Here is a 20,229-nt window from a genome sequence, read left to right as displayed (position 1 = left end):
TACTTAGATTTGCAAACCTGCGGTTATGCCAAAGAAGTTGTTTTGAGGGAAGATGTTGCAAGAAATTGAGGAAGTATATATTTCCGGTGTGACGTCTGCAGTGCATCCAAGCTCATTCTCAATTGTACATCTCAGCAACCAGTTAATCTTGTACAGTGTTACTTGCTCCATGGCTCACAGAAAGCCACATTCACAATTACACTCAACTGAAAAAGTCATATGAGTGCTTCTGTGCCATCTTCAACTCACCCAACACACATTATTTAAGACAACAACTTTAAAATTAGTTTCCACATAAATCCATCGAAACTTAAAAATACAGTAAACATTAAAGATGGTGAAAAAATGGGTGTCCAAGAGGAGCTCTATATAGTCTAAAAACATCAGCCCCATCCAATTCATTATCTGATTGTTGATCATCAGGATGGGGAAGGAGTGGGGGATAAGATAGAGAGGCCAGCAAGATGGGAAGGACCCATGGCTGCCTCAACCAAAGGCCTGACAGAACATCTCTGTGTTGCAGGCCCTTCAGAACTAAGGTCCCACAGGGCCTTGATGTCAGCTGGGAGAGAGTTCCACCAGGCTGGAGCCAGGACTGAAAAAGTCTGGCTCTTGTTAACGTCAACTGAATGTCTTTGAGGCCAGGGACCATCAGAAGGTTACCACCAGAGGATCAAAGCGCCCTTTGTGGGCAGTATGGGGAGATGCAGTCCCAGACCGCTGAAGACCATAAAAGTTAACACCAAGACCTTGACAATGATCCAGAATTCAACTGGCAGCCAGTGCAGCTAGTGAAGCACAGGTCTAATATGCACTTTTACCAGGGTCCTGGTCAAAACTTTCCCTACCACATTCTGGACCAGTGGCAATTTCTGGAGCAATCTCAAGGGTAGGCCAGTGTAGAGTAAATCCCAGTAATCCAGCCTGGAGATATGGGTCACTGTGGCAAGATCCAAGTGGGACAGATAGCGTGGCATAGATGGAAAAAGGCCAATTTTGTTGTATGCATGACTGGGGCCTCCATAGATAAGGAGGACTCCAGAGTCACACCTAGGCTTTTGACAGAAGAGGCAGGTGCTAAAGCCCTCCATCCAATTTTGTAGTTGGAATCCTACCCCCTCTGGCACCCCTCACCCCAGCCACAGGACCTCCATCTTTGATGAATTAATTTTCAGTCTTTCTCAGCCATCCCACCACAGTCTCCAGACAGTGGACCAAACGGTCAGAAAAAGCTGAGAGTCACCAGCATATTGATGGCAGTCCAGCCAAAAGATCCGCACCAGCTGTGCCAGGGGTCTCATGTAGATGTTAAATAGCATTGGAGAGAGGATTGCCCCCTGCAGCATCCCACAACCCAAAGGATGCCGCTGGGTCATCCCATCTCCAAACACCACCCACTGTCTTCTGTAGAGGAATCAGCTCCCCCTGCATTGTCTATTTTATGTGACACTATGCTCTCTTTGATGTAGAGGGCCACCCCACCCCCAATACGCCCTGTCCTATCCTTCCTGTAGAGCCTGTAACCTGGGATAACAGCATCCCACTGGTTCTCCTCATTCTACCAAGTCTCGGTGATGCCCACTATATCAATGTCCTCCTTCAAAACTCTGTACTCCAGCTCCCCCATTTTAGGTTGAAGGCTTCTACTATTAGCATAGAGACACTCGTATACTCTGTCTCTGTCCCTAACCTGGGATTTATGTGGTTTTGCCCTCTAGCCTCTTTTGTAGACACACTATCACTTTATCCACAGTGCTATGCTCCTCGCATGTATGTGGTCGATTTAGAAAAACCTCCCTCTCAGTCTGCAACCCCATGGACTCTGTGTATTCCAAACCCGAAAGTCACCTCAGCTCCTGTCGGCTTTCCCCAAGGATCAGTTGGGGTAAAAAAGCTGTTCTGCCACCTTTTTTTTTTAATGTTGGCGCTCAGCAATACCTGGTTCCTCTTTGGTTGAGATGAAGCCCTGTCCCTTTTGTACAGGCCACACTGCCTTATCCCAAAAGTTGTTCCCCAGTTCCTCCTGACAAATCTGAAACCCTCTGCCTTTACACCCACGGCTCTCTCATCCATCGCATTGAGACCCCTGGCAATCTCAAACGCTTGCCTAGCTCACCCTACACGTGGAACAGGTAGCATTTCTGAGAATGCCACCTTGGGGGTCCTGGATTTTAACCTGTTTCCTAGCAGCCTAAATTTAGTTTCCAGAACCTCCCAGCTACATTTCCCAATGTCGTTGGTACCAATGTGGACCACTACTGCTGATTCCACACCAGCACTGTCTAACAGCAGTTTTTTTAGGAGCTCTGGAAGCCTCCAAACTGAAGGAGGTGGGCATTCCCCACGCCAGCAGGGATGGAAAGATGAATACCCAAGCATATCAGCACGTCGTCCTTATTCTCAAAGAAAAAAACCTTTCATATTAAGTCCCATGTTCCATCTTAGTCTGCTTATACTCAAAACAGAGTCTCAGGCAATCAAAGTCGCCCAAGAAAGGTTATCTCCAAATTAACACTTTCAAGATGCAAACCCCATCTGATCTGACAGTGTAACAGATTTTTCTCTCTCATTCAATCATCCCATCCGTTTCTTCCACCACCCATGAGCCCTGATTGGATATAAATTTCTCTGTGCTCACAGAGCCCTCCGGGGGTTGGGCGGTATAAAAATCCCATAAATAAATAAATAAATAAAATATCAAGGAAGCATACAGAGTATTGGTGACTGACAGGATTTTCAAAGCTATTCATAGGTTCATCTATGCCTGCATTGTTTGCCAAGCCCAAAGTCCTGTGTGAGGGGAGACTGTTGTTAATGGCAGGGAATAAATATAAATAAATAATATCTAAGACTCAGTATTCCAAATTCCCACCTACCTTAATAAATCAATTTAAGTTTTCTGAACACAATGTTGGCTCTGTCACTATAAACCTTTGAGGTCTTTATTTATGCAGATATCTGCAAACCAGATCTTAACATTCCTTTGTGCTCTCTCAACATTCCCTCCCAGTTCATTGAGACAAAGAAAGAGGACCCAGATTAAATAGATACTAGATTTGCTTCTCAGTGGCTCCTGTTCCATTCTCTAGGATACGGTTGAAGCTAATAGCCTTAAAAAGGTGTGACCAGCTTAGGATATCGTTACGAATGGGTTAAGCAAATATTCACTTCAACATGTGCAAGCTACCATGGCGTAATGGTTAGAGTGTCAGACTAGGTTCTAGGAAACCCAGGTTTGAATTCCTGCTCTGCCATGGAAGCTTGGTGAGTGATTTGGGGCCAGTGATACACTCTCAGCCCAACCTACTTCACAGGGTTGTTGTAAGATTAAAATGGAGGAGAACAGTGCTGCTTTGTGTTCCCATTTGAGAGAAAGGTAGGATATAAATAAAGTAAATAAAGCAGGAAGGTTACATTCAGAAAACTGGATTAAAACATCTTTATTTTTGCAAGACAACTCTGAAACAAACTACTGATGCATGCTATTATGCTGGGTTTTGCCTTAAAACTGAGCAGATACATCCTTACTGAGCAATTAGAAAAAGATATCCAATGTAAAAAAAAATTAAATTTTTTAACTTTATGTAAGAGAAATTAATATTTTATACAGTAATAAAGAAGCTGAGGATTTAAAAAAACCCCTTTGATTCACAAGATAGAGAATGGTATGTAACCAAATTGCAAAATTGACAGAATAGTCCCCTTGGTTTATTGAAGTTGACCCAAAATACCACAACAAAAAGTCAATTTCAATTATTAGCAGACTTTCCAGTAGACTAGTAGACTTTCATGGGGTAGAAATGCATAATTTTATTTAAAAGTACTTAGTTATTAGTCTTGTTGTAAATTCAAGATCTTTGTTTAACTTCACAGTATGGTAAACAAAGGAAAAGAGGCAGCAGAGACCTATAATCCCTCAGACACGTATCTGCACCTGCTTATTTCAAGGTACATGTCCAGCATGAGAGAGAGAGAGAGAGAGAGAGAGAGAGAGAGAGAGAGAGAACACAACCTTTTCTTCATACCAAGTTCATAAACCATCCACTATTTTCTGCTCTACCCTTATGGTGCAGCCTGAACAGTTTTTGGCGAAGACCTTGTCAGCACAAAATCTGCCAATGCTGTGGGCAAATAAGACAGTGGGATGTAAAAGAACTGGGCATCCCAGCCTCCAGCATAGCGAGTCCGGGGGTGCTTGGAAGTCAAGGCATGTTCCATGCAGTCAGTGACCAGATACAGGTCTGTGGAGCAAGCTGAGAGTGAATCTTGGAATGCCTTGCGATCTGTGGAGAAGTAAAAGAGAGGGAGTCTGTAATGAGATCTGACGGAACAGGAAATAAGAAGACCCAGTTTGAAAAGTTTTAGATCAACAGTAACAGATAAACAGCAACAAGAGCCTCTCTTTGAAAGGAACACTCCAAATCTGGAAAAATCTTGCCTGTTCCCAAAGAAAGTTGAGGAACACAACAGAAGGAAGGCCAATTGACCTGGCACAGAGTTAGGCCAGCCTACTTCCAGGCTGCACCTATGCCTGTCTTCTCACCCATTCAGTAGACAGAAAGCAGATTACAGTAAAGGGACGATGGAATGCCTACATAAGGCACACAAGAGTGCTTCTATCACATACTCCATACCACCCTTGCAAATATGCCCACAAAAGCTCACTCAGAAACAAGACACCCCAAAAGAGGAGATCTACCAATATCCGCAAATTTCTATGCCTGGTTGTCCAGAGCCAATTCTTACTCACCTCAGGCAACTGGGCTTGCTTTCCTAGCTACAGGTAGAGTCTCCTGACTAATCCCTCCTCTATCCTAACTATACCTTATCTACAAATTACCTGCCACGGAAAGAAGAAGAGACATAACCAGAAGGAGTATTCATTACCTGCATTGTCTAGCACAGGGGTGTCCAACTCTGGCACCTCATTGGCCATGCTGGCAGGGACTGATGGGAATCATAGTCCACGAACATCTGAGGTCCCAGAGTTGGACATCCCTGGTCTAGCATATACAGATGAGCACATCAAGCTGCCTCATTCTGACTCAAACCCTTGACCTATCAAGGTCACAGCAGCAGAATTACTTCTTTCTAAAATAATTTAAGTCAATGGGTTTAGAAGAGTGCAACACTGCTCAGGATGGCACTGTAAGCAACTCTGACTGCCAGCAACTCTCCAGGATCTCATATTGGTGCTTTCACATTACCATAATTGCTTTCAAGTCACTTCCAATTTATGGCATCCTTTTGAATTAATTATCTCCATTACATCCCTTTGAATGAATGACTTCCCACTGTTAGCAGCCTTGCTCGGGTTTTGCAACCTGAGGGCTGTGGCTTCCTTGATTGAGTCAATCTAATTCATGGTTCTTCTTTTCCTGCTGCTTTCACCTTTTCTTAGCATTATTGTCTTTTTCAGTGACTCTTCTCATAATGTGACCAAAGTATAATCACCTCAGTTTAGTCCAGTGGTTCTCAACCTTCCTAATGCCGCGACCCTTTAATACAGTTCCTCATGTTGTCGTGACCCCCGACCCTAACATTTATCCATTTTACAGATGGAGAACACTGATGCAGAGAGTCTTAGGCGATCCCTGTGAAAGGGTCGTTCGACCCCCAAAGGGGTCCCGACACCCAGGTTGAGGACCACTGGTTAAGTCATTTTAGATTCTTGGCCTGATTTAATCTAGAACCCACTGATTTGACTTTTTAGTGTTCCACAGTATCCATAAAACTCTCCTCCAACACAACATTTCAAATGAATCAATTTTCTTTCTGTCAGCTTTCTTCACAGTCCAACTTTCATACCCATACATAGTAGTGGGCAATACTATGGCATGAATTAACTTGATCTTGGTTGCCTGTGACACATCCTTACACTTAAATATATTTTCAAGTTCCTTTCCAGTCTCAGCCTCCTTCTGATTTCTTGGTTGCTGTCTCTCTTTTGATTGATGATGGAACCAAGAGATAGAAAAGGAATAGAAAATCTTGAACAATTTCAATGTTTTGATTGTTAACCTTAAAGTTGTGTAATTCCTTATTAGTCATTACTTGTCTTTTTAATGTTCAGCAGAAATCCTGCTTTAGCATTTTCTGCTTTAACTTTGGTCGTTTCCCCACTTACCATTGGATCTCACCCTTGCTGCTACTCTCAGCGCCAAGATCATTTCTGGCACGCCCGGCTTCCCACCCACATCAAAGGTGCCGCTTTGAGGAGCTGCTTCAGGAATGACGCTGCTGGCTGAGGGGCTGAGAGAGGCTGGGCGTTGTCACGCCTCCCTGTAGTGGGGAGAGTGCTCGGCTGGGACCCCGCTACTTGCCAAGAGTAGTGCGCAGCAGATGGTAAGTGGGGAAACAACCTTTGATGACTAGTCGTTCATGTCTTCATTATTTTCTGCCAGCAGTGTGGTGTCACCTGTGTATCTCAAATTGTAAACGATTTGATGCTTTAAACTAGAGATGCTAGGGATTGAGCGAAGGAAGTAAGTAAGGGGGGGGGGGTTCCCCTCGGGTTAAAAAAAACCCATTACATGTCCGAAGCTCCGTCCACCATTTGTGGGGGGTTTGGGGTATTTTTTAGTGTTTTTTCGGTTTGTGGCCTGCAGGGGATGCAGTTTTTAGGCTAGCAGCACCAAAACTGCAGGGATTTTTTGGGAAACTCTCCTAATGATACCACCCAGGTTTGGTGAGATTTGGTTCAGTGGGTCCAAAGTTATTGACTCCCAAAAGGGGTTCCCCATCCCCCATTGTTTCCAATGAGAGCTAATAGAAGATGGAGGCTACACCTTTGAGGGTCCATAACTTTGGACCCCCTGAACTAAATTTCACTAAACCTGGGCAGTATCATCAAGAAAGTCTCCTAAAGATACCCTGAAAGTTTGGTGATGCTAGCTTAACAATTGCACCCCTGACAGCAGGCACCCCCCGATCTCCCCGGATTCCCCTTTTAAATTCACCCCCTTCGGCATGGATTTAAAGGGAGAATATGAGGTCCCCAGTTTAAACATTGAAAGTGATGCTGTTTCAGAGTGGGGGATAATCCACCCTAAAACAGCATCACTTTCAATGTTGTTTTATCTGGAGACCGCAGATTCTTCCTTTAGGGTGGATTTAAAAGGAGAATCTGGGCTCCCCAGTCTAAACACCATTGAAAGTGATGCTGCTTGGGAGTGGATTCCAGCATCACAGTGTCTGCCCATGGGTGTGTGTGTGTGCAAAACTCAGATTTTGCACCAGGCTCCATTTCCCCTAGCTACGCCTGCCTGGCCTTGGAGAGCTGCTTTCATAAGCACTGAGGCTAGGGGCGGGACTTGGGGAGGCATGACATGCCCCCAGGGGTGGGTGGGGCATGGCCCCTCCCCCAACCCCCCTCTAAAAAATCTATACCTACGCCACTGGACTGAGCCCAGGGACTTCTACATGCAAAGCAGACACTCTGCCACTGCACAACAGCCCTGCATGAATGCAAAAACCAATTTATAGCAGACGATGAAAGTACATGGAGGAAGAAGAAATTAGCAAAAAACAAATGAAGTGTAAAACAAGAGCTGTTCACTTGTCAGTGTGCATCAAGACTGGAGGGGAAAGGAAAAAAGAACGCTGCTGGAGCAGAAAAAGAGAGGGGACTAAACATTGGTTGTCAGAAATTGTAGGGCTTGTTAAGGAATGGCTTGGACATTCAGGGAGGAAAATCCTCCATTGAATTCTGGTTCAAAACTCAGCGTTATTTACAGGTCAGAACATTACCTGTGACAACCATGAACTGATCTCTCGCTGTCTAATTTAACCTCAGAGGGGATGGGATACACTAGATTTGGATTATAGTGGGGGTTAAGTTTCTACCATGCATTCTTTTTCTGAGAGAAACTTCCATACCCTCGCCCAGTGGCATAGCGCCGACGGAGCCGGGGTATGACGCCTGTGCGCATGCCAGGATGGGGGTGTTCTGGGGTGGGGCAGGGGCGCACAGTGCACACATACCCAGGACGCAGTTCCCCCTCGCTCCGCCCCTGCCCTCTCCACACACACACAAGTTGCCATTAGACTCACAAATGCCTGTATTAATTCTGCCCCACCACCATCACCACTGAGTCTATTAGTAATTCACAGGATCCTCTGTTGGGCAAAAGGCATAAAGGAAAGGAGAGATAGCAACTTGTCCAAGTGCCATGGCTTCAATTCAGAAATGAGAGGATGCTTTTCTTTCGGCCTCCCCTAATCCTCAGAAATGTTGAGATGATAGGCCAAAGATGCATATGCTGGTGGCTGATTTCTTTTTCAGGCACAAACCAAGAACCTTGAAGCTGTTGGCAAGGTCATACTCACTGAAGCGCCTAGAAATGTCTGTGAAAATATAGACCCTTCATCCCAATGGCTGAACTAGTGCATAGCTACTCATTCAGATCCCCAGCTACTCATACAGATCACCAGCAAAACCCATCATATTGCTCATGTACTGAGACTATAAAGGACTTACATTTGTCAAAATATATCTGGCCATAGCTTTCTTTGGTTTCTTGTGGAACACTGGTCCAAATCTGATCCAAATTGTTGAGGTTTATTTGGATGTTTGACATGCCTGTTCTGAAATAGCCTGGTTCTACTATGGCTATTTTCACCCCAAAAGGGCAGAGCTCACGTCTAAAAAAAAAAAAAGAAGATAAATAACAGGCAACTGTTAAAAACACCACAATGATTTTGTGACATGCTTCTGCAGACTAGGTGCCCACCCTTTTCACAGACTATAATTAAAGGTATTGGATATTTCACCTTTTTTGATGTGAGATTTCACTTCCCATATTCAGTCATAGTGAACACTGGTGGAAATGCTATTGTGGTGAACCCAACAATGAAGTAAACTCAATTGCTAATGACGGTCAACTGATGTTCTTGAGCTATCTGAAGATATTCCCTCAATGATTTTGGAGGGCAGAGAATATTTCTTCATCATCAACACAAGAAGCCGCTTTAAATTCAGTCAGACCCTTGGTCCATCCAGGTCAGTACTGTCTACTCGGACAAACAGGGGCTCCCTGGGATCTTAGGAAGAAGTCCTTCCCATCACCTACAACCGGTTCTTCCCCACATGCTTGGGTACGGAGGCAGAACACCCTGAATACACTCACATGAAAACTGCAGGAATGGATTAACGTACTAATATAGCCAACAAAAAACAAAAGCAACAAGTGTAAAGGCCACTGAACTGTGTGTAACAGACTTCTCTGTTAGATGCCACCTCTGAAGATGCCAGCCACAGATGCAGGCGAAACGTTAGGAACAAGATCTACTAGACCATGGCCACACAGCCCAGAAAACCCACAAAAACCAGCCAAACACAGATTCACCACAGGGATTTGCAGTTACACTGCAGCAGTAAGCCCCTACTGGCAACTCTTATAAAAAGCACTCTATGGCCCATTATGTATAGAATGCTTACCTCGGGGCTCTTCACTTCACAGTGGGCTCATCTTTCATTTCATTTTCATTTCATTATTAAATTTACATACTGCCCTCCTCCAAAGGAGGAACTCACTGTACGGCTTGTCTGCTGAACTCTCCTGGGTCTGCTTTTCCTGCTTCTCTTACCTCCACCCATCAACTCTCTCTTAAAGGCACAGATCTCATCACACCCTGTACTGTCAAGATTGCTGGCTTTGTAAAAGCCTTTAAATTACTGTTATATCAGTATTGCTGTTGTAGAAATTATATTGATATTGTAGCTGTTTCCAAAAATAGAAACCTAATTAAAAATTTCTTCCACTAATTTCAAAAAGTTGGCTGTCCCACCAAAAGACAAAAATGTTGTTCTGCATTGCTTGGTGGAAGTGAAAGCAGTGTGCTTCCGCTGTAGAAAATAGTCCCGATATTAAAATGGCCGCTACAGATAAAACCACCTGTATCTCTGAAATCCCTTGGGCTATCACAGAAATTTTAATTACATTCTGCTCACGGCCTCCTGAGGATTCTCCACCACTAATCGTTGTTGTTTTTTGAAATTCAGACTCCCCAATTTTTTCAGAATAACACCTGTACCTCTGGAATCTCTGGGCCTATCACAACAGTTTTAACTGCATTCTGCTTGGGTCACCTAGGGATTCTTCTTCATCCATCAGTTTTTTTAAAAAAACTCAAACTTTTCAATTTCATAATTTTCTCCTGGTCCCCTAAGATGGCTACCACCTCCTATCAATATAAAGAAGGTTCAGGAAGTGGTTGCAGATTAATTCAACACTGAAGATCTATCTTTATGTGCAATAAGGTATAGTTTCTTCATTCAGGAAGAAAACAAGTTAACACAGCCAGAGATACTTGAGGAGTGACCTGATACATGATAGTGCTTCTGTTAGAAAAGGATTACCTCAGGCTATCAGAAAAAGCCTCCACCCCGTATTTAGATGGGCAATAGCCTCCTCCGTAGTAAGCCAGCCGACCCAGGATGCTGGCCACGTTGACCACCCTTCCCTTGGCCTTCTTCACCAGGGGCAACATATGTAGAGTCACATCAATCAGACCAAGTAAGTTGACATCAAGCACTTTCACAAAATCGTGTTTGGTCAGCCATTCATTGGGAGCTGCAGGATGCACAATTCCTGCATTGTTCACTAGGCCCCAGAGCCCTGTGGAGAAGAAAGTAGATGAAGACATAAATAGAGAAATACTGAAACCCATACCAGCCAATCAGACCTTGTAACTATGAGGTGGGATCATTTGATCTCATAGTGAGAAGCATTGTTGGGCTCAGAGTTCTCAGAAGCCTGCAACCAAGAACCTCATTAGGCCAAGGGAAAAGACTTCTGAAACCAAATCTGAACTAAAATTGGGATTAAAATTGGGCAGATAACTGACCTTTTGGTATCATTGGTTTAGAAGAGCTCACAATGCTACCTAGTCTATTCACCTGCCCAGTAATCTCATGTTTTTATCCCACACTTCCTCCAGAGGGCTCAAGGAAGTATACATGGTCTATTTTATTGTTAGAACAACCCTGTGAGGTATATCAAGCTGGGAACAAATGACTGGCCCAAGGCTGTAGGGGTGAGCCCCGTGAACCCAGCAGAACCTCAGAAAGAGCGCATGGAATGCCTGTGCCATCTGTGTCCTTCTGGGCTTTGCGGCCCATCCCCAATTTACCCCCCCGTGGAGTCACAAGTGGTCATAGACTACCTGACTCCACGGTCACCAATCATCCGGAGACAAAGGGACAAGGAAAGTGCTTTTGCCCCAGGTGCAGATGGATTAGACTCCAGACGCTGAAGCCGTTTCCTCCCGGAGCCGTAGGCGCAAACCCCATGATGTCATGTATCATATGATATTCTCGGCTCTCCGGGCCTCCGGTGCGCCAGTACTCATTGCTGCCTCATTGTAAACTCCTAATAAAGGTGCCAGGGCCGATTGTTTACTACAGTAGAGTTGCGAGATCCAAGGACCTTCCTGCTGCTGGCTCTCCACTGGATGATATCACTCGTGTCGCCTCTTTTCCTCTTGCGCGACCCCTGTGAGACGACTAATCTCACAAGGCCATCCTATGAATTTCATGACAGAGTTTGGATTTGAATCTAGGTCTCTCAAGTCATACTCTGCCTTTACAGCTGACTCAATGTATTGTAGTGGTTAGAGTGTCGGACAGGAAGCCCCTGGAAGAAGTCAGCCCACTGTACCTTTGTTGCCCACGCAGCCTTTCACCCACTCTGTTGCCGCAGCAACACTCTCTGTGCTGGTCACATCCAGGATGAAGGTTTTCAGCCGTTCAGATGCAAGTCTTTCTAGTTCCTTAGCTCCCTTCTGGGTAAAACATCCTGCCAAGACCCGCATGCCTTGCAAATCCAGCTGCCGGGCAAGCTGGTTGCCGAAGCCAGAATCACAGCCAGTGATGAAGACATATTTCTCCCTCAGGTTCTCCACTGTCTGTCTCTCCAGGTACCATCGGATCAAGAAGAACAGTGCCAGTGAGATTGCCAGATAGAGCCACATGCTTGCCTGGTATGACCAAAAAAAAAACCAAACCAAAAAAAAGGAGGGAATTTTTTTTAAAAAAAAATCTGCATTCTGGGTTTAATCTGTTCCCTATAGTCCCTTTCTGTGATTATCAAGCAGAAAGACACTCTTTGGAAAGTGTTTCGGGTTAATGTACAATCTTAGATAAATGTTAAAGCCATGCTTATCCTGTGGTTCATTGCACCTTTTCCTGCGGGAATTACATTTCACATAATGAGGTCAATGTACCCCTAATACTTTCTGGTATAAACTTAACACTGGTTTGTTGAAATTAACAAAGCTGTTTGGCCTCACTGAGAAGTAGGTAGTGGGGATCCACCCATGAAACTTTTCCTTTTCAGAGGGGCTGTACAGTAGAGCTTTGATTGTGGCAAAGTGATAGGCCAAAGTTTTTCAGAAGTTGTCTTACAATCCAAATTATTTATAATTGAAAACTCAATTTTTACAGCTAATCCCACCCCACCCTCTGGACACATTTGGCCACCTCTCCAACATTCTTGGGCTAAGACTGAAGTAAGGGGTGGATCCAGATCAATGCTGTTAACACATGGGCAGTCACCGCAGTAACCAGACAGCCAGAGTGGTGTAGTGGTTAAGGACAGTGGACTCTAATCTGAAGAACTGGATTTATTTCCCTATTCCTCCACATTAAGCCTACTAGGTGACCTTGGGCAGGTCATGGTCCTCTCTTGAAAATACTTATGGTAGAGAAAAATGGGGCATAGAAATCAGTTCTTCTCCAACTCCAAACCTACTCCAACAAATATACTGTTTCCTAATTATTGTAGTTTTTACCTGTCCCTACTTCTGTCATCCCTACTTCTCTGTTACCCTTTCCTGCTTCACTCCCTTCATACCCTGGGTTTATATACCTTTGTCCTTAGTAGGCTCTTCCAACCTACAGTGAATGAGCAATTATTCCAGAAACATAAGATATACCTCTGCTTTCCCATTACCCATTGGTGTCCAGCAGAGATAATTCTATTCTATTCTCCAGCTATGTGCAATCCTAGGCTAACTCCAAAAAATCCAATGACTCTCAGCACCACCTATAAGCTGCCTATGTCCAACCCTATCTTTGTTCCCCTGAACTTTGCCCCTGAACTTTGCCCCTCCTGCACCTCCAGTTGTATATTGCCTACCTCCCCTTGGATGTCTCAAACTCGGTAAGTCTATAAAGGAACAATTAATATTTTCTTCAGAGCCCTTCCTCCTTGTACATTCTCCTCATCAGTCAACCAAGAGGAACAAAGATTTGGTTTTGTCTTTGACAGTTTCCCCCTCCTGTGCTTCTCATATTCAGTCTGTTGCCAAGTTACTTCTTTCTTGTTGCAGAAAGATACCCCTTCTTCTCCACTACTTTGGCAAAAAAACCCAACACCTGTGGTTCAAGCTCCAACTATTTCTCTTTGACTACTGCAGCCTCCTCCTCTCGGGCCTTCTGTTTATTGTGCCATCATTTCCCCTCCCCTCACATCTATCCAGCATTCCACCACCAAAATAATTCATCTCTCTCATCACTCTGACCAGATGTCCTCCTTCCTATGATCCATTGTTTTGGTTCCTGTTCACACCTTGATCCTTACCCTCAGAGTTTAAAGCTCTCCAGGGCTTTCCTTTCCCTTATATCTTCACTTCCTCTGCCAAAACCCCTGTCATTTTTTTCTTTCTTTACAGGGATAATAGTAATGAGAGCCAGCATGGTGTAGTGGTTAAGAGCAGGTGCATTCTAATCTGGAGAACTGGGTTTGATTCCCCGCTCTGCTGCTTGAGCTGTGGAGGCTTATTTGGGGAATTCAGATTAGCCTGTGCACTCCCACACATGCCAGCTGGGTGACCTTGCGCTATTCACAGCTTTTCGGAGCTCTCTCAGCCCCACCTACTTCACAGGATGTTTGTTGTGAGGGGGGAAGGGCAAGGAGATTGTCAGCCCCTTTGAGTCTCCTTACAGGAGAGAAACGGGGGATATAAATCCAAACTACTACTACTACTACTACTACTACTACTACTACTACTACTACTACTCTTCTTTTTCTTCTTCTTCTTTCTTCTTTGTGTCTCCTTACAGGAGAGAAAGGAGGGATATAAATCTAACTTCTTTCTCCTCCTCCTCCTCCTCCTCCTCCTCCTCCTCCTCCTCCTCCTCCTGCTGCTGCTGCTGCTGTATGGATGTTGGTTTCAATTGGCAAAGCCACATAGAATTTCCCAGTCTCGATCTAAGTTGAAGCAGCATTCTGCTGCTGTTCTGCTTTTAAAACTCTGGGAAAAGATAATCATGAATCTCCCCCGTCTCATCTGATTAGACCCCTTAGTTCCTGAGCTGCCTAACCAATTCAGCTAATATTAGGGTCACCAACCTCCAGTTCTCCCAGATCAACAACTGATCTTGGGATGACAGAAATATGTTCCCCTGGCCTGGAGAAAAGCATGAATTGCATGGTATCACATCTCTGCTGAGCTCCGTTCCCCTCTCAACTCCCCCATTCCTTGGCACCCCACCCCAGATCTGCAGGAATTTTCCAAGGCAGAGCGGGCAAACCTATGTGATGTAGAAGAACCAGAATCAGCAGTCTTATTGCAAGGACTTCCATAAACCAGGAGCAGTTTTACCAATATCTGCAATTGCTTTCTATCACAAATGCATAACTTTCCCAAACCCCCCTAACTTTTGTTTTACATACTACAGTCAGACGAAAAAGAGGACAGGACCTTGTACTGTTGATCACAGAGGGATGGTGAAAAGCTAGAGAATATTTTGCCCCTCCCCAACAGGTTGCACCTACCGAGTGATTTTTCCCTACTGTTTTTTATCTGCCTCTGTTCCCCCTAGTTCTAGGCCACGTTCCACACACTCCCCTTCGTTCCATTCTATTTCTGTTCTCCTTTCTCTACTAATGACAAGCTCTTGCTGATGTCCTCCCAAGTGAAAGAGAGCCCCACAAGTGTCCAACTCTTGGTTCTCCTGCTTTATTGAGCTGTGGAAAGTATGTCCCAGTGGAAATCTGTCTCTTTTATGCTATATCAAAGACACACAGGGCCCTGATCTCCGGGGGGAGCTTGTTCCACCAGGTCAGGGCCAGGACTGAGAAAGCCCTGGCCCTCGTTGAAGCCAGCCGGGCATCCTTTGGGCCGGGGATTCTCAGAAGGTTCATCTCCAACGAGCAGAGGGACCTAGTTGGGCAATATGAAGAGAGGAGGTCCCTGAGGTATGTGGGTCCAAGATTGCTCAGGGCCTTAAAGGTTAAAACCTAAACCTTGAAAATGGCTGGGTACTCAATCGGCAGCCAATGCAGTTGATAGAGGATTGGTATAATATGGTCCCTGCTCGAAATCCCAGCTAGGAGTTGAGCGGCTGTAAGCTGCACAAGCTTCAAATTCTGGACCAAATTCAAGGGAAAGCCCACACAGAGTGAGTTACAATAATCCATTACTATAATAAGAGGTGATCATTGCATGGATTACTGTGGCAAGGTCAGAACTGGAGAGATATGGGGCCAACTGGTGGGCCTGCCAGAAATGGCAGAAGGCAGTCTGGGCAGTCCTAGAAATCTGGGCTTCCAAGGACAACCTGGAGTCCAGAATCACGCCCAGACTGCGCACCGATGAGGACAGATGTAATCCCTCACCGGCTAATGCAGGCAAACCAAAATTGGTTGGCATCTCCCCCTGACCTACCCACACAACCCCCATCTTTGCTGGATTCAATTTTAGCCTGCTCTCAACCAACTAGCCACGGACTCAAAACAATGCTGGAGAGCCACAGGGGCCAAGTATGGATGACCCGCCATATTCAGAACTAGCTGGGTGTCATCCGCATACTGGTGACACCGCAGCCCAAAACTCCAAACCAGCTCAGCCAGGGGGCACATGTAGACATTAAGGAGCATCGGGGAGAGGACTGCCCCCTGTGGCACCCTACAATCAATAGGGTGGCGATGGGAGCTCTCCTCCCCTGACACTACCTGCAGCCTCCAACTCCGGAGGAATGAGTCTAACCAGCATAAAGCTGTTCCCCTGTATCCCGGCATTCACGAGGTGGTGGACCAATAAGTCGTGGTTTACTGGATCAAATGCTGCAGTGAGATCAAGAAGCACACCCTGGTCAAGCAAAACCGTCTCAGTCCCAGGACCAGCGCAAAAACTGGACTGGAAGGGATCCAACACATTGGCATCATCCAGTAATTCCTGCAGCTGCTCAGCTGCCACTCTCTCAATTACCTTACCCAGGAATGCCAAATGCGAAACTGGGCGGTAACTGGCCAGATCTAAAGGATCTAAAGGAGCCGCATGGCGTAGTGGTTAAGTGCTTGCACTGCCACTCACTCGGTCAGGAGTTCGAGCCCCCTGTGGGTCAGATATCCTGGCAGCTGGCTCATGATCAACTCAGCCAGCCAGCCATTCCTTGGTTGGTAAATGAGTACCTAGCTCATAGCTAGGGGGTAAAGAATAGCCAGGGAAAGCAATGGCAAACTACCCCACAAAGAGGCTTGCCTATAAAATCACTGCTTGCAGTGGTACTCCAGGGTTGGACACGACGGAAGGGGAAACTTTACTTTTACTTTAAAGGATCTAAATTCGGTCTCTTCAAGAGAAGGTGGACCACTGCCTCTTTCAGCCGACCCGGACAAACTCCTTTCATGCACATGTCCTGTACTCAATCCCTTAGAAAGCAAGTTCTTCCCCTGAAACTGGAGATCCTCTGCCAGTCAGAGTGGACAATAAATGGGTTAGTATTCTGATCTGGTTATAATACTCTATATAGCTTTAACGTAACTAGCAACACTCTTAAATTATAATGCTCTTACCTATTTTCCTTCAGAAAAGGTTGGCCAAGATCTGAGCCACTACCTCGTTTAAAAACCAACTTTCACCTCAATAGGAAGTTAAAGGTGCACATTTTAAAATGATTCTACTTACCTCAGATTTCAGTCCACGCTTTGGCTGTTTGATCAGTCTGAAACGACAGCCCTTGAAATTCAGAATGAAAAGCCTATTCACTGCATGAAATCAGCAAACACCCTTTTCCCTTCCTCCCACTCCAGAAATTGTACAAAGGACTTCAGCAGGCTGAAAAAGCACCAGGCTATGAACCAGCAAAGGACCAAGTCCAAGGATGGTATCTTGAATAAACAGCCATCTTGGATTTAGTCCAACAGTTTACCTCCACAATCCTGAGGACATTAGTCTCAGGAAGTATTCAGCAGACTCTTTGGCATCACCTCCAGAGCCCTTACCCTGAGCAACTGCACCTATTATTCTCAGGGATTACACCCTCACTATGACCCCTTCCACACATGCAGAATAACGCACTTTCAATCCACTTTCAATGCATTTTGAAACTAGATTTTACTGTGCAGATTAGCAAAATCCACTTTCAAACAATTGTGAAAGTAGATTGAATGTGCATTATTCTGCATGTGCGGAAGGACACAACTCCAGCTTCCATTGATAAGCTCTTTACTTGTGCCAGGTAGTTAACAGTACTCCTGCAAGCTTAAGGTCCTCCATCACACCAACCCCATCAACCCCATCCAGAGGCGTAGCTAGGGAAAATGGAGCCCGGGACACCACACACGCACACACACACATGCACACACAACCAAAGAACGATTTTTAGTACTAGGTCATCTCAAAGTCACCATCACGTTATAGAACATGCCTTAACTCACAAATCTGAACACACCCAGGAATCCCTAGTTTAAACGTCACTGAAAGTGATGTTGTTTGTGGGCGGGGGGGGGGGGGTTCACCTCGAAACAGCATCACTTTCAGATATTAAATATGTGAGCTTTTCTCAGAGGCTTCTTTTGAGAATGAATTCAGAACATCCCCACTGTCATTCTTCCAACTGTACTCTTTAATCCCAAATGGCCATGTCTATAGCATAAAAGGATGAAGCAACCAGTCCTTCAAATTATCTTCAAATGCACGTAACCAGCATTACCTTCAAATGCATGTAAAGAGCCTGAACTCTGCCCATTGTATTTTTGGATAGGGTACCTTAACTCAACTTCTCTGCTTCTAAAGAAAACAGGGCCTGTCACATTAGTACAGACTTCCTCATGTGACATAACCTTCAACGGTTGTTGTAAAACTGTAATGGCAGAAGAAGTTAAAGAAATAACTCAAGTTATACTCTGGGGGAGCAGAGAGGCCAACAGCATCTAATCTAACCCTTCCAAGAGCTTCAAAGTACCACAGATGACCTAAGAAGACGAACAGCGTTTTTGGACAGGAAGCTCCTGCATGTCCCAGCCTTGCTTAGGAATTTGGGAGGCGTTGTACACACACAATTTATTTTAAAAGGAACCATAAACAGAAGGCCAGAAAAGCAGGCACAAGCCGCAGCCATCTCCTTCTGAAAGCGGAGAGGGGTAGCAAAGCCATGCAGGGGGTTTTGCTCAAGAGCCATCTCCCTCTCCCCTCCCCACCCCCCAATCACAGTGGCAGCATCACTGCCTTTTGCAGAAAAACTTTTGGGTAACTAGCTTACCTCAAGGGAGTGAGATCAAAACACTCTTTTCAGGCGGAGCTGCACGCGCTGGCCTCTCAGGCCCTGGAGGAAGAGCTTCTCTTGCTAGTTCGGGACATCAGCCAGCTCACTCCTCCGAGTAATGAAGCTCTTACTCCCTCCCTTTTAACAAGTTTTAACTCTGAAAGAGCAAAAAACCAGGGAGTGAAAAAGTCTTTCAAAAGATTTTCATCTAAAAGGACAGGGAGACTTGAGACAGGAGATGTTTCACCAAGAAGGTGCCCAAACTGTAACAGCTCTGCAGTCAGCGCCGATTTTTCCTCCCATCCTGCTAAGCATATGCCTTAAACCAAAACAAGAGAGCACGCAGGAAATGGTGAAAAACGGTGTGTGTGTGTGTGTGATCGTTAGGAACCCCAAAGGCCTGCAGGAGAAGACGAGGCGGGTCAAACAGCCCTCCTTCCCGAAAAGCAAATCTTAGGCATCCCTACCTTGGCATTGTCTCACAGACTGCAAATTCTTGCCTCTTCTGCAGAGGAGAAAACTTTCCAGGTGGTTTCTAGCAGCCCAGCTCATGCCCCAGCATCACTCCTGCGGTCTGTGCCCAGCCTGCTCTGCCAGGTCTGGTGGGGCCAGCCAGGCCGGGCCGGGCCAGACCAAAGGACACCTTGCAGCAGCCCCGCTAGGTCACTCCTTCAGCCAGCAGAGCCTCCACTGGCTGAAAGAGCAGCCTGGCAGGGCCAGGCCTTGATTGCAGCCTGGCTGGGGCTGTGCTGGCCCTTCCCCACTCTCTAAGGCTGTTGAGAACTACTGATTGCAGCTTGGCCAGGGCTACCTCTACCCCAGTGATGGCGAACCTATGGCACGGGTGCCAGAGGTGGAACTTGGAGCCCTCTCTGTGGGCACGCGCACACAGCGTTCATCATGTGGGGGGCAGAAAATCACCCCACCACACACACATATCTAGGCTGGCCTGGGCCACTGAGCACAACGTGCGCGCACCACAGTGAGCAGGGAGGACTTGGCTGGCGGGCCTGGTGCCTGTGCTCTGGGTGGCTGCTCGGGGGGGGGGGCGCAGAGGAGGCAGAGATGCTAGAGAGGCACAGAGCAGTGTGTGTGGGACTTGCTGGAGGCTAGAGCAGGCTGGCCCCTGCTCAAGTGGGTGGGGCGGAGGAAAAGGGAGCCAACTGTTTTTTTCTAAACTAAAACCTCAGCATTCAGGTTAAATTGCCGGGTTGGTACTTTGTGATAAATAAGAGGGGTTTGGGTTGCAATTTGGGCACTCGGTCTCAAAAAGGTTCGCCACCACGGCTCTGCCCTGTTCCCTGGAACTGCTGAGGCTTGCTCTTGCTGCTCAGGCTTCTTGTTGCTGACTTTCTGGTGTTCCCTGCTCCTTGTGGTAAGTCCAGGGGTGGGACTGTCAGTTGTGGGGTGCTCCAGGGTCCCTGAGTGGGCAAGGAGGGAGGTAGAACAGGCTGTTGGGTGCTGGGAGGAAGCTCTGTCCCTGGATGAGACTACAAGGGAATTAGATGTTGACAATAAAGAAACTGAAATAGTTAAACATTTGTTATTCCTTGGCTTAATCATTAATCAAAAGGGAGATTGCAAAAAGAAATCACAAGGAGACCAAGACTGGGAAGAGAGCCATGAAGAAAAGATCCAAGTTAATTCTTACCATAATATTCCGTAATCCTATGCGTGCATGTAAAAGTTGAACAATGAAGAAAGGAAGTTGAAAAGTGATATTAAAGGAAAGTTTT

The 20,229-nt window shown here is 45.8% G+C and overlaps 1 protein-coding gene across 5 annotated transcripts; it reads right to left on the bottom strand.

The window, feature by feature from the left end:
• Window positions 1-3,425: 3,425 nt before the first annotated feature.
• LOC125430340 (17-beta-hydroxysteroid dehydrogenase type 6-like) lies at window positions 3,426-19,160 on the bottom strand. 5 transcript variants are annotated; one of them, XM_048492288.1, is made up of 7 exons: window positions 18,961-19,160; window positions 18,491-18,650; window positions 16,915-16,965; window positions 11,661-11,979; window positions 10,361-10,619; window positions 8,480-8,643; window positions 3,426-4,283 (listed from the first exon to the last, which is right to left on the bottom strand). In XM_048492288.1, exons 4-7 carry the CDS (start codon window positions 11,971-11,973, stop codon window positions 4,063-4,065), a joined length of 957 nt encoding a protein of 318 aa, XP_048348245.1. In that variant the 5' UTR covers window positions 11,974-11,979; window positions 16,915-16,965; window positions 18,491-18,650; window positions 18,961-19,160; the 3' UTR covers window positions 3,426-4,062. The 5 variants fall into 5 exon arrangements, with proteins under 5 accessions (XP_048348245.1, XP_048348246.1, XP_048348244.1 ...); XM_048492289.1 differs by lacking the exons at window positions 16,915-16,965; window positions 18,961-19,160 and adding an exon at window positions 17,998-18,091 and having other exon boundaries at window positions 18,491-18,788; XM_048492287.1 differs by lacking the exon at window positions 18,961-19,160 and having other exon boundaries at window positions 18,491-18,788.
• Between the last annotated feature and the right edge of the window lie 1,069 nt (window positions 19,161-20,229).

Source organism: Sphaerodactylus townsendi, linkage group LG03 (genome assembly GCF_021028975.2).
Source record: "Sphaerodactylus townsendi isolate TG3544 linkage group LG03, MPM_Stown_v2.3, whole genome shotgun sequence".
Taxonomy (NCBI): Eukaryota; Metazoa; Chordata; class Lepidosauria; order Squamata; family Sphaerodactylidae; genus Sphaerodactylus; species Sphaerodactylus townsendi.
This window is presented reverse-complemented; position numbering and strand designations above follow the sequence as displayed.